The sequence below is a fragment of the Diplotaxodon limnothrissa genome, linkage group LG9 (genome assembly GCF_057381915.1).
Source record: "Diplotaxodon limnothrissa isolate DT_005_m linkage group LG9, D_limnothrissa_male_GT1.1, whole genome shotgun sequence".
Taxonomy (NCBI): Eukaryota; Metazoa; Chordata; class Actinopteri; order Cichliformes; family Cichlidae; genus Diplotaxodon; species Diplotaxodon limnothrissa.
In genome coordinates, this window is record NC_140604.1 from 28,558,490 (window position 1) to 28,573,621 (window position 15,132).

General features: G+C 41.1%; 1 protein-coding gene across 1 annotated transcript in view; it reads left to right on the forward strand.

The window, feature by feature from the left end:
- Window positions 1-720: 720 nt before the first annotated feature.
- Window positions 721-15,132, forward strand: part of mllt10 (MLLT10 histone lysine methyltransferase DOT1L cofactor) — a 50,433-nt gene continuing 36,021 nt past the window's right edge. Inside the window, exons 1-3 of the mRNA XM_085362978.1 lie at window positions 721-1,093; window positions 3,849-3,928; window positions 14,687-14,741. Of these exons, the coding sequence (XP_085219104.1) occupies window positions 931-1,093; window positions 3,849-3,928; window positions 14,687-14,741 (298 nt within the window). The 5' untranslated portion in view covers window positions 721-930. The remainder of the gene's footprint in view (window positions 1,094-3,848; window positions 3,929-14,686; window positions 14,742-15,132) is intronic.

Consider the following 15,132-nt stretch of genomic DNA (forward strand, 5'->3'; position numbering starts at 1 on the left):
GCTTGCAAGAAAATAAAGGTTTTTGTTACTGATTACTCTGTCAGTTTGCTCATTGATTAATAAATCAGTTTTGATGACCTGAAGGCTCACAATGCTCACCAATGTAAAGACGAGTGAAAATACTCGTAACTTTTTTTCTGGACTCAAGAGCAAGAGAGAGGAAAAAGGATGATATATTTTATGGGAATGTGATGATATAAAGCAGAGAAAAACAGTAAACTGGCTCATTTAAGAATCTTAACCCAGATGATTGTTTTTGTTTTGCTTTTAGATGACATAACTGAGTATTATAGTGTGTAATATAGTGTACAATAATACGATCTACTTCAGTGAGTTATTTAATGGGTTATCATAGATTTATCTGAAATCGCTAATTTATTTAGTGTTTTCTAAATGTGTTTATTATGTAAATAAAGATTTCTCACCAAACTACAATTAAAGAGCAGCTTTCCACAGGACAGATTTAAGTCATCTTAGAGTTCAAACAAAATTAACTTATTTTACACACTGGGAGCGCTGGGGTTTTGTTTTATTTTTTTTAAATTTGCCCCCCTCATAAAGTGAACTGCTTTGGACCGTCTCGCTTTTCTCTCTGCTCCAAACTTTGAAACCATGTGGAACCAAAATGGTAAGTTTGCTGCCGGCGATTCTCTTTTCACTTCCTGTCGGTAGGTACGCACACACGCGCGCCTTGCGTCATTACGCACTTCCCCTCCTCTATGAAGTTCCCCCTCTTCTCACCGTCGCGCCGTGACGGGGATGTTTTGGTGAAAGAAAATACAGCGTCAAAAGGGGACGTAAACACGTTTAAAACATGACATTAAGGCCCAGCGGGACCTAAAGTGGCGTCGTAGGGGAGCGAGAAGGCGTCTTCGGCGAAGCTTTGGGTCCGCCTTTATGTATTCCTCCGCATGTCCGCTTTCTTCGTAGATGGTGTCCGGCGAGCGTTGTCTGGCGGCGGACGACGAGTTCTTGACGAGTAACATGAAGGAAATGATTGGAGGGTGCTGTGTGTGTTCAGACGAGCGAGGCTGGGCGGAAAACCCGCTGGTGTACTGCGACGGACACGGCTGCAACGTCGCCGTGCATCAAGGTAAGCCACGGAGCTTGTGCTAGGAGCTAGCAGTTAGCTCGCAGGCTAGTTATCGTTGTCTTGTTGCAAGGTTATGGAGCCTCCTCCTCCTCCTGCTCTCACCAAGGCCAGGCTCAACGCATGTCGCTGGCCCCTCCGATGATTTGGCTTGGCAGCTAACAGGGCCTGTGTACCCTTCTGCTGATGATGGCTGACAGCAGCTTTATGCACACATTTCTAGCTGCGAGGCGTGCTGTTTTCCCCCTCTACTAAGACCTGTCACGTGCTCAGAGAAGGAGGGTTACTCTCCTCTTGACAAACGGTATAAACTTAAGAGGTGAGCTCGAAACCAGCAGTTTAAACCATGCATGCAGTCAACGGAGTAAACAAATACAATAAATCTGGCTCTAAATAAAGAGAGGAAGCAGTTTAGTGTGGAAAACATTTTTTGTTTTGTGTTTTAGGGGGTCCAGTTCAAGAAGCAAAACAGTGATTTCTGCACGCTAACTCTCACTCACTCACGTGATGACGTCCACTGTTTACATAGCTGGTCATGTGTCCATTTGGCAAACAGTGGGATGCTATTTGAAATGTCAGCAGCTCTGAAGTCAGTAGCACTGTTTTGTTTGTAACAATTTGTGGCAGTGTTTAGACTGCTTAGTAGGCCTGTCTGGCAGCAGCGTGATTGTAAGTAAACATAGGAAACGGCTAAAGTGTTACATACTTCACTGCACTCATCAGGTCAGATGTTAACACTTTCTTTGTATTTATCTCCCTCTGTTCAAATTCGAGCTACATTTTGTAAGGTTGAAGAAATCTGCGAATAAACCTTGTTGAATATTTGAATTTCTTCCATAAGATGTCAGGTATCAGTACTCTGTAGAAAATATGGTTTCCCTAAGCACAATACTTTTAATTTTTCAAGGAAAACTGACATTTGAAGCTTTGAAAGCTACTTATTCTCCAGAAATGAACTAATTAAGATTAGTTGGTGCTCTGATTCAGACAGCACTCGTGTCATGATCTGCCCTTGAACCGCAGCTGAAACGGCTTCTTTTTAAGTTAGGCTAGTATCAGATTAAGTTAACTAGGAACATTCAGTAGTCTATAATGGAGATGCAATGATTGGAAATTTCTTGACCAATCCTAATTTTCCAGAACTATTGAAAATAGTTTACAGTTATAACTCACAGCATACACAAATGAAAATAAACTTTTCTTTAAAGAAAAATATTATGTTCATGCTGATGAGATTATTACATTTGAGAATATTCCCCAAACTACAGCAAGTTACAGGATCTTCTCTCACTTAACTGAAAATAGGGTACTCTGTTACTGAAAGAGGTACAAATAATTAACTACTGAACCACTTTCACTTGATGCTGTCTAGCTTACCAAATAAAAAGCAGGCGAAACAGATTTGTATAGCAAAACAAATGTCAGGTACTTGCATCATTTTACAGTATGTTTATAAATTCCCCAGATAACAGAAAATCTTTTTTTTTTGTCTTTTTTGTTTTACTTGTCTAAATGATTTTCTTCATAACTACTTTGATTCGTTGCTCATACCGAGGCTTAGCTTTAGCCACTTTCCCTTTGCTCTCTCTTTAGGTATCTCACTAGGTTATGAATGTATTTGCGGTTTATTTAACTGTGTCTTCATTCACTTCCATGATAACAAGGTATCCTGCTTGCGACAAATTGACTGTGCTGCATCGTGCACAGACCACTCTTATTCGGTCCAGCCACCCGTCTTTGTCAAAACCACTAGAAATGTTTTGATTGATTGTTATAACTGAGCATTTTTGGAAGTGACGAACACTAACTGCTGTTAGAGTAGCAAACAAAACTGCACGTAATTAATTGGCTCTTTCTTATAATATTTCAAACTGAATTGCGTAGTATGTGCAGAAGATCTTGATATTTCATCTTTGTTTGGTCACTCGTGTCTTCATTTGAACTCTGTAACCCTTGGATGTTTTGTTCTCCAAAATCTGGATTATAGCTGTTTATTCCAGCGGATTATGGGCTCTGGTCAGATCCGAGATAATCTCGAAATGTGTAGAGGTAGGCTATTTAGGGTAGTCTGGCCGCATTTAGGGTAGCACTGCCTTGTGCTTGTACCTTTACAACAAGTCTGATTCTCTTAAATCGAACTTGAAAACAGAAAATGTGTTAATTTAAATTGAAAACAAGTCTATTTAAATAATGTAAATCAGGTTTTTTTCCCTTGTTGTGTGGAAGTATAAAGTGTAAATTATAAATCTGTGACCTTGTTAATGCATCATCCATGTAGAAAGTTTAATGAAAAACATCTAATATAGTTAGTCTAGCTTTAAATGTAGCCAGTTATGATTTTGACATTTCCTCAAAATTTTTGTAGTTGTGTTGGAAGCCAAATAAATGCTGTGGCTTGTTTCAGTGAAACATCTTTGTGTATGAGTTAATAACTGATGCCAATATAGATTCCTAATGACAATGGTTTGCTAGTGATTTCACCATTGTCCCAAATATTTTGTAGGACAAGGAAATGATGTCAGTGCAGTGGCATAAAAATAGCATCTGTGAAAGCAGCGTGCTCAGCAGTCTGTTAGATCAAAAAGCTGTTCTCCTCCATCCAAACCAGCTTAGTTGCACATGTCAGTTTCTGGCACATGTGAGGAGTGGAGATGATGTGATGTTTATGAAGATGTGAAACATCAGGTTATGAAAATGTTTTTTAAGACTGACTGTGTTGTGGTTACTGTGACTGACACTGTTTGTTTCTTTACCCCAGCCTGCTATGGCATTGTGCAGGTGCCCACTGGTCCTTGGTTTTGCAGAAAGTGTGAATCTCAGGAGCGAGCAGCCCGCGTGGTGAGTCACAAAGCCCTCTACCCTTTCATCACTGATGATTTAATGCCTACAATCACAGGACTTATCCTGAGCCGTCCTATTGTTAATAAGCGAGCCAAGAAAATGGCACCAGGTTGGGTGGTGCGTCATTTTTGTGTCCGTTTATAGATCCTGGATAAAAGCGGTTGTAAAAACAAGTCCCACAGCATGTTTCTTCTGCAATATTCCTTAATGTCAGGAAAGACAAACTTGAGGGAGCTTGTAATTGCTTCTCTATTACGTAGTCTGCAGCTTGTACAACAAGACTTGCAACTCTTTAGCACTGCAAAACAACAAATAGCTCAAGTTCATTTGCGAGAGTGTTGTGAGATCATGTTAAGAGATCGTAAGTCAGTGTTCTGAGGGTAGAATCGGGATTCAAGTAATGATCCTTGTCACAAATTTGGTTAAACGATATAATCATGTTCATTAGGGATGGGTACCGGTTCTGACATAAACGGTAGTAACCAGACCGAAAAGCAGCGCACATTTCGGTGCTTTATTTCGGTGCTTTTTTTTCCTGAGCTGTGATACACTTCTAGCCAATCATTTTACGTTTCCGAGGATAGTAGGCGGGGCCAGGTACGTCCGTTCTGTTAGAGCAGAGCTACAGATTAAAAATGTCCAAGGCGAAGCGGTCAAAAGTCTGGCTGTACTTCACAGCAAAATATGCAAACTCAGCAGCAACAAGTGCTTTAAGCTGATACTGTGATACTGTCAAAGGAGGTAACACCAAGAATCCGATTAAACAGCTGGCGACGCATAGCGTTTTTTTTAAAAGCCGAGAAATGCACCGTATTTGATAGCTTGCTGCGAGACCTCACACCGAGCACGTCGGGTGTGGTGCCAGTTATCGGACCCGGAGCAACATCCCCCAAAAACCCGAAGAATAGAGTCCTGGCCCCTAGCCCTGCCAGTGTAGCAGAAATGATGACGGGTGATGATGGCAGCAGCAGCCGTTCTTCTCTGCATGAGTAGCTTCATGTTGTTCGTGTGTAATTTACGTTGAGTAGGCTAACCACGTTATTACATTAATGCATGTAAGGTGAACTAGCAAACATCATCATAGCTACATGCGGCTGTCTTCTTGTTTGATGGCAGATACTCCCTTCACCCTGGCCAAAAAGGCTAAAATGACCAAAGAAAAAGTGGGAAACGGTTAAACATGAGAGGTTTTTGGACAAAGTTTGTGTTTTTTCCATTGTTTAAGCACTGCTTCCAGCCAAGAGTGATGCCATATATGCCACATAGCTGCAGAAAAGGCTAACATTGTTATCTTTTTACAAAAAAACCCAGCTGAACATGAGAGGTTTTTGGACAAAGTTTGTGTTCTCCATTCTTTAAGCACCGGTTCGAGCACCGTTTAAGCACCGGCACCGTTTCAAAAGTACCGATTTGGCACCGGTATCGGATAAAACCTAAACGATACCCATCCCTAATGTTCATAAGAGTCCTCTCCAGTTATGCCACATTTCCGCTAGCACCTTCTCTGTAGAGCAGAGTCTGTTTCAGTCGTACCACCTTAATGTGCGTGTTATAGAAAGATGGGCCTAAAGTCCCAGGATGCCATTTGTGCTTGACACAACACAACGATGGAATACATGGAGGCGACGGCATACCTGCTGCTCAGTCTGTCACAAATGATGTCTGCAGCTCGTTGTTGGATCACAGTGCTAGTTTGTGTGTGGACATTTCCCTTGCTGTTGGGATGCGGTAATGGCGGATTTGAGTGTTGTGAAGAAGTCTCTTCATGACTCATTGAGTGACGCCATTGACTGAGCAATCGGTGGCAGTGATGCTGTTCACATTTTTTGGATCAACTCACTTCAAAAAATATACCTGGTAGCCAACGGAGAACCTTAAAAACCAGCTCGAGTAGGTGTTAGTGGGAAAAAAGGCAGAAAAAAAGAAGCTACTGATAACTCGTAAAAGTCTGCAAGAGTGGAAGTCTCCACCACTTCGGCTTTTCTCTGAGGATGTTTATTGAGGATGTAAATTCCAATCCCAAGTTTGGCTCTGATGTGCATCGATTGGAATCGTGTTATAACCAGTCACTCTTTTGCTTAGTTTATGTGGAGTAAGAAAGCTTGGACTTTGCTGTTTTGATACAATCTGTGAAATTCCTCCAAAAAGTAGATTTATGCCAAATTGAAATCATCCACGCAAATAAACTGTGGTCTGTTTGCCCAGCTAGTATGGTTAATATTGGCTGGTAAGAACTGTGGTGTAGACAAAAAACATCATTTTAAGTTTAAAAAATGGTTTCAGAATATGTCCCGAGTAGGGCTGGGCCATATTATACCGTTCACGGTAATACCGGTATAATGTTAGGCAACGATAGGAAAATGAAATATCGCGATAGAATGGGAGTAAAACGCGCATGCGCAGTGCCTTTGTTTTCATACGCACATGGCCGATTGTTGAGTGAAACAGATGAACCAGAATTGGTTTGTAAAAATGGTGCAACTTCCGTGATGTGGAACTGGTTTGGTGTTTGTCCGTCAGATACACAACAAAGCACATTTTTTTGCAGAACATGCAAGCGGCCGTTGTCATTGTCATATTTGTCGGACTAAGATGCTCTTAAATCTGGGAGTAATCTGGGTCCTAAACTCCGTATGCTTCAGGTCAAACAACACTGCAGCATCACTTAGAGTTAAAAACTGTCTAAATTCTTTCATCTTTAATAAAACGATCAGCATTGCTGCTTTACCAGGTGTAACTATAAAGTTTAACTTCCAGGCATCCATGAAAACAAACGTTATTACATTTAACGGAGTTAGAAGTTAGCAGGAAGCTAGCGGAAGTTAGCTCGCTAGTTTCGCTAGTTACCTAAGCATGATATAGCATGTTCTGACGGAGAGATTTCTGAAAAAAATCAAACGTACAGCTCTGCTATCACTTCCAACATAAATGAAGACAGGAAACTAAACAGCAGTGACGTTTGTAGGGTTACTGAAGTTGGGCTAGCTGGTATATAATGATGTGCTACGTGATCGCTAGCGACACAGCTATGTTAGCATAACATAAACAGTGAAGCTGGAGGACGAACACTAACACTTTTCCACTTATAAAAGTTAACGTGAAGGTTCTTCATGGTTAGAGACAAATGCAATCGCATGGCAGGATGCTGTAAACGGACCAAACTTCAGTCAGGAGAACAACTGAGATAATCCATCCACAATACGAGGTTAGTCATTAATATACTGCAACAACATGGGAATAGAACAGCTGCCAGAGAATTCAACATTAATGAATCAATGGTACAGAAGTGGAGGAAGCAAGAAGAATGAGTTTAATAAAGTTTGATTTATCTGACTGCTTTGTTTCGCTTAATGTGCCTTATAATCCCGTGCACCTTATGGTCCGAAAAATGCGTACTGCACACTGCAGTTTAATGTTGCAAAGCACCTATTTTTAACTTCAGTGGATATTATATATGGTTATGCTCAGGATATGTCAGCCCATTTCTACTGGAAATGCCTTTTGGTTAAACTTTCAGCAAGGAATTTGCATTTGCACTGTTACATTTTTATAAAGCTTTAATGTACATAAAAACCAGCTTCTTGTTTAAGTGAAAATAAATGGAAGGTTGTCTTTTTGCGCTAGTAATGTTGTGGAGTTGTATTTTGTCTCGCATCAATTATATCGTCGGTTATATCGTTATCGCAAATTTTCAAATATATATCATGATAAATATTTTTGGCCATATCGCCCTGCTCTAGTCCCGAGTACATTTCCAAGTGGCCTCTCGGTGCAGTTTTGTTTATGGTCAGAAATCAAATGGAGCAAACATAATTTGTAATTGCAGACATGTGGTTTAAGCTTATTTCAACAGTCACACTCCTAATAAATCAATCTGCTGCTTGGAAGCTGTCCTAAAACCAACTGCAGCATCTAACTGCATAAGCAGTGTAAATGTAAACAATACGGCAACCATGGTAACGCATGCTCCCGCCAGCATGTGGACGCAGAGAGTTTACGCCGATCAGTTGAAGCTGAGGTCTGTAGTATTTGTGTTGTGTCTGTGCCGTGTGGGTTAATTCCATTAAAAGCACAGAGTGATCCTAGAATATTTCCAAGTAGGGTGGCTCTTTCTTTATTGTTTATTTGTTTGTTTTTTGGTTCTGTTTTGCCCGTTTGTTATTGTTCATGACCTGTGATGGATTTGCTGCCTGCAACAATAATGTAGTAATAATGCTAATGTGCATTTATTTCTTTGAAGTCAAAGACTTTAAACATAGATGTTAAAATTGTTAGACATCACACTAATGTGCTGTTAGTCACCAGGATTTGGTGAAAATAGAGACACCATAGTACTGCACCTCTGTATTTAATGTCAGTGTGTGAAAATGTGTTGATTTTATACTTTAAACTGTTTAAATATGTTTAAAAAAAATCTTAAATGGAATTCTTAAAGAGATTTGTAGCAATGCGGGACATTTTGTGAACAAAGCAGTGCAGGAATTACTTCAAATTTGTGCACATTAGCAGAAAGGTTTGACTCATCGATCTGCTTGTAAGTAATTAAAATTCACATCAAGCTCAGTTGTATTTTTGAAACCCAAGTCACAATTCGAAGCTAGAAGGAAAGATACGTTTGCTCTATATTTAACACTTCTTCCTGAATATTCAACATATCATTTGATTTTGAAGGTCAACTGCAGTTGATTGCATTATATGGTGATACACAGCAAGAGGATTTGGGGCATTACTTTCTTTAATATTCAACTAAATTATTAGTATTGTATGTGCAGCACTGAAGGGACTATGACACATTTTTGTGATTCCTGTACGCTCACACAGAGCGACCCTGCTCTTCATGCCAATGTTGTAGAAAAACCATTCAGCACTGGTTACACTTGGCTATTGTTGATGCTGACAGTCGCTCGGGCTTTGCTATTAGATGTTATGACTTGATATTGTGTTTATCTATTCATCCTGTTCTCTTTTTAAGGCCACTTATGTAGAGTAATTGTAGCAGGTTAAATCATTCATCTCTGTATGGAAATAAAGTCAGCTGGGATTGGGGGATGTCCCTATGATATACAGTCATATGAAAGAGTTTCCACAGGATTGTGTGCAGTTGTTTGAAAAACTAAGCCCACTTCAGTAGCTTTTAGAACCATCTTTAGCAATGATAACTTCAAATAATGGTTTTCTGTCTCTTTATCAGTCTCTCACATCGCTGAGGAATTTTGGCCCACTTTTTGTTGCCTCACTTCTTTATTTCTTATACACAGCATTCAAACCTCCAGGCCTCCAGTTGAAATCTGGAATTTGACTGGATCATTACAGCACCTTGATTCTTTGCTTTTTCAGCCATTCTGTTGTAGACCTACAACATTATTTATATCTACTTGTTTTTATTTTATGGGAAGCAGATCTGTGTGTAGGATCATTGTCCCGTTGCATGACCCAATTTCAGCCAAGCTTAAGTTGTCAGACAGATGGCCTCAAATTTGACTCTAGAGTACTTTAGTATACAGAGGAGTTCATGGTCCACCCAATGAATGCAAGGTGCCCAGCGCCTATGGCTGCAAAACAAGCCCAAATCATCACCCCTCTACCACTGTGCTTGGCAGTTGTTGGTCTTGTCTGTCCAAAGGACATTGTTCCAGAGGTCTTGTGGTTTGTTCAGAGCTAACTTGCAAGCTAAGGATGTTGCCATGTTCTTCTGGCCTTCTCCTGACAAACCTTTCCAACAAGCTTTATTTATTCAGTCATTCTGTAATTGTTCTGTCGTGACTTTAATATTTAATGTGATAACCGAGGCCTGAACAGTCTGAGATGTAGCTTTCAGGTTTTTTGCATTTTTCTAAGCATTGCACAGCCTGAGCTTAAGGTGAATTTGCCTGGATATATACCTCTGGTAAGAAGCTGCCCAAACGTCTTTTTTCCCCCCTACAGATGCACTCACACTTGTTGATGATCAATTAATCAAGGCCATTTGATTAACAGCACATGGCTGACTTCCTCCTCCTGAAAGCAGTAAGGGAGTCTCTGTTTCCCTCCTGTGTGCGAGCTGTGAGAGCTGCACATAAGTAGCCACTCAGTTCTGTCTGTGCCACTCACAATTAGAGATGAGTGTTATAGTGGTTGGATAGCACTACATGAACATTAAATTATACCAAATTCCTAGCCCCATCCCTGGTGGCAGCAGCCACCAGGTTTAAGACCTTTACTGGCGGAAACCCTGGATGATGGTCAAGAGTGATCACTAATAGCTTGCTAGTCGAGACAATATTCAGGTCGTTCAGCCTATTACTGCATTCAATCAATATTATTTTTAAATCATTGTCGGGTGTCAGCATTTCCACATATAACTGACATGTGACACCAGGATTCATGAGTACACAGGCGAACACACGGGTCAGATTAGCATCTCTGATATGTTTGAAATGCTCGTCTGTGTGAGAAGCAGCTACGGCTCTATATGGTTGGAGTGATGGCAGCTTATTATACAAACATAGGTTAGTGATTTAATATTTAAAGATGACAATTTTTGTCAAATACACACGAGAAAATGCTAACATAATACATATTAATATGTAGTGCCTTACTACCCATCTCTTCTATAATGCGTTTTTGGTATACAGTGTGAGGGTCATCACACTGCAACAGTTAGATTATACAGAACTGACCTGACAGCAGCTTACTCTGACTTATTAAACAGAGGATTGTAATGAATTTTATATTACTGAATGACATGTTTTATTACTGAGCAGCACCCATCATTGTACCGCTCCCTAGTGAGACTTGAAAGCTTGCTTGAATTAAGCAAACTTTCATTTAAGATGAAATGGCCATGTGTACCATTCCATATTAAATCTCTGTACAGATTGGTGGAAGCTGCAGTATACGGGGGCATATTAACTAGGAAGAATAAATTACAGGTCCTCACAGACTTGGCTGCTACTCCTACTTTATGTGGTGTAACTGCCTCCACCAGCAGGTTTCTCTTTGGCATGTTCCTACTGTCCTATGCGTCATGCCTGTCAATCTGCATACTGTTCCAGTTACTATCACATTTAACTAAATAATTTTTTAAAGCTTGAACCTCCTTAAGCCTTGAAACTGTTTCAGTGTGGCTTGTTAGACGGATAATATTTGCTGTGTGTGGTGAACCGGGTGTACCAAAAAGAATCATCTGATTTCAAAAGGCTGCGGTTTTTGAAGTAATGGAGATGGAAGCTTGTGGTAAATTTTAAAATACTGAGCTGAATATAAAGTTTTACATGCAAAATGTTTGCAAGTGCTGAATGTGTTGCCCTCTGGATGCATGGCATATGTCCATACGATAGTCAGACTCCCATACTTTTGTGAGCATGTCTGGAGTCACTGCAGCCGCTGTTGTTGTGCTGCCTATCGGGAAACACGTGAAACTCAGGGATCTGCTCTTTCTAACAGTACCTGTTTCAGTTGTTACCGTTGAATGTCTGTGGAATCAAAGCATTTTGAAATTGGATTTTACTTTTTCATAAACCCTGTATTAAGGGATTTACACACCCGATGTGTAAAATCTGTGCAAATATTTTTTTGGACTCCCCTATTTTTATTGCAGCCGTTCACACCGACCGCGTAATTTCGCTGGACAAATTTGCAGCATTTATTTATTTATTTTTTTAGCCAAGCCTGATTATTCTGATTCCAGTAGACAGATCTGAGCAATCAGACTGCTGCATTTGGCAGCATGTGCACTCGCAGCTCAAAACACGCACTGGTGCTCCATATACAAATAGTAAAACAATACCGTTTTACCTCAGACTCAGAGCTAGATGCTGCTCCGGGTCAGTCGGCTCTCTGGAATTATTTCTCTGCTTCCTCAGATGTGGTCCCAACTTCTCCAACAAGAGCTCGAACTGCCCCACTGACACCCTAAAATATGTACAGCAACAGCTTCGACTCCTGGATCAAACCATAAAATTCTCCGTGCTGCTGCCTCCTCATGAGAACTGGATAAACCCAGAATCTCAGTTTCTTCCTTGTCTTGTCTGTCTTCATTTTTTTTCGTGTGTGTGTGTGTGTGTGTGTGTGTGTTGTTTTTTTGTTTTGTTTTGTTTTTTTTTAAGTACAAATTTTCTGCAAAAATGCAACCCATTCGGTATTTGTAAGAGCTCAGTGTGTAACTTTATAGTGCAAAAGTAGTTCCTGGTTATGTTCCTGCTGAACGCAGCCTTGGCAAACGTTGCATTTCTAATAACTGCAACAGGGTGGTTGGGCTCACCTGCTCTCCACAAACACCTGAATCATCACACATAAGGTTGTCCTCTCAAATTAATATGATGTCTTTAAACCTTTAAGGATCGGACTAGACTTTGTCAGTCCAAGATTAACTTCATGTTGCTGTTGACACAGGTGCTGGAATGATCTGCCTACTTTCTCTATTCATGTGTGAAAAGCAAATATACTTTTGCTGATATTTATCATGATGGCAAACTGCTTTTCTTTTAACTCGTGGAACTAATGGAGGAATAGAAGAAATCTGACAATAACTTGCTGTACTCTGCTGTCATGTTAAAAATGCTTAGTTTGCTAGGATCACCCTCAATGGGTTACCTAAGTGCATTTGTAACAGTCTCTGTGTGTACAAAAACTTTACCTTGAAGTTGATGGGTCATTTACTAAATGACCATGATTTTTGTGTCTCCAACTTTGCTAGAAAAGTCGGTGTGTGGTTCAGACTCCTAAACTCCATGTCTGATTTATAAACTTAGTAAAAAAATTGCATGTACAGTGGGGCAAAAAAGTATTTAGTCAGCCACCGATTGTGCAAGTTCCCCCACTTAAAATGATGACAGAGGTCAGTAATTTGCACCAGAGGTACACTTCAACTGTGAGAGACAGAATGTGGAAAAAAAAATCCATGAATTCACATGGTAGGATTTGTAAAGAATTTATTCGTAAATCAGGGTGGAAAATAAGTATTTGGTCACCTCAAACAAGGAAAATCTCTGGCTCTCACAGACCTGTAACGTCTTCTGTAAGAAGCTTTTCTGTCCCCCACTCGTTACCTGTATGAATGGCACCTGTTTGAACTCATCATCTGTATAAAAGACACCTGTCCACAGCCTCAAACAGTCAGACTCCAAACTCCGCCATGGCCAAGGCCAAAGAGCTTTCGAAGGACACCAGGAAAAGTATTGTAGACCTGCACCAGACTGGGAAGAGTGAATCTACAATAGGCAAGCAGCTTGGTGTGAAAAAATCAACTGTGGGAGCGATCATCAGAAAATGGAAGACATACAAGACCACTGATAATCTCCCTCGATCTGGGGCTCCACGCAAGATCTCATCCCGTGGGGTCAAAATGATCATGAGAACGGTGAGCAAAGATCCCAGAACCACACGGGGGGACCTGGTGAATGACCTGCAGAGAGCTGGGACCAAAGTAACAAAGGTCACCATCAGTAACACACTACAACGGCAGGGAATCAAATCCCGCAGTGCCAGACGTGTTCCGCTGCTGAAGCCAGTGCATGTCCAGGCCCGTCTGAAGTTTGCCAGAGAGCACATGGATGATACAGCAGAGGATTGGGAGAATGTCATGTGGTCAGATGAAACCAAAGTAGAACTTTTTGGTATAAACTCAACTCGTCGTGTTTGGAGGAAGAAGAATACTGAGTTGCATCCCAAGAACACCATACCTACTGTGAAGCATGGGGGTGGAAACATCATGCTATGGGGCTGTTTTTCTGCCAAGGGGACAGGACGACTGATCCGTGTTAAGGACAGAATGAATGGGGCCATGTATCGTGAGATTTTGAGCCAAAACCTCCTTCCATCAGTGAGAACTTTGAAGATGAAACGAGGCTGGGTCTTCCAACATGACAATGATCCAAAACACACCGCCCGGGCAACAAAGGAGTGGCTCCGTAAGAAGCATTTGAAAGTCCTGGAGTGGCCTAGCCAGTCTCCAGACCTCAACCCCATAGAAAATCTGTGGCGGGACTTGAAAGTCCGTGTTGCTCGGCGACAGCCCCAAAACATCACTGCTCTCGAGAAGATCTGCATGGAGGAATGGCCCAAAATACCAGCTACTGTGTGTGCAAACCTGGTAAAGACCTATAGTAAACGTTTGACCTCTGTTATTGCCAACAAAGGTTATGTTACAAAGTATTGAGTTGTATTTTTGTTATTGACCAAATACTTATTTTCCACCCTGATTTACGAATAAATTCTTTACAAATCCTACCATGTGGATTCATGGATTTTTTTTTTTTCACATTCTGTCTCTCACAGTTGAAGTGTACCTCTGGTGCAAATTACTGACCTCTGTCATCATTTTAGGTGGGGGAACTTGCACAATCGGTGGCTGACTAAATACTTTTTTGCCCCACTGTAATGTAGTGAATAATTGTTATGCCAAGCTTTATTTAAGTGAAACAGAGTAAAAGGATTACCTTTGATCGTTATTTTATGGCAACACATTGCCAGATTTGAAGCAAAGTAACAGCTCAGGTCTATTTCATATGCCATTTACTGCTAAAGGATTTGCGATGCTTTAATTGGATTAATAAGTAAATTAAGTTTTCCGCTGCAACTGAGTACATGCACTTGGATGAAACACAACCTTAGGTGGCAGGTAGCGAGGGTGTTTTCCCAGAGAGTTTCTGGCCGTGTGCCCAAGTCCGGGCGACAGGCCAGCTCCTCTCACTTACACTCATATTTGTCATACCTCGAGCAAGCACATGAGGTTGACCTCTTGTTTCTGACATGATGTTTCGTCTTTACCCACAGAGGTGCGAGCTCTGTCCCCACAAAGATGGAGCGCTCAAGAGGACGGACAACGGAGGTATGCTTCTTCTCAGCTGCGCACACACACTCATACATGCTGCCATCTGTGGTTAACCTCTTGTGGATTTTGTCATTAATTGCATGTCACCAGCAAGTTTAAGGGCTGTAAGCATGCTGGGAGAGTTATGTTGCTGTTTGTTGTATGTGCTGCCTCTGTAGCGTCCTTGCCAGTCCATGTTTTATGAGGGTGTGTCAGTGTGTGTATGTTTATGGGGGGGCGGGACAGGATGGGTATAGTGCGTAGCCTGTGAGGAGTCTCCACACTGGGTTCATTGGGAGGTCAGCTTGTTGGAGACTGTAAATATTCTCTGTGCATGTGAGTGAGTGTGTGTGTGTGTGTGTGTGTGTTTGAGTCAGGCTGAGAGAGGCACAGCTGTGGGATTGTGTCC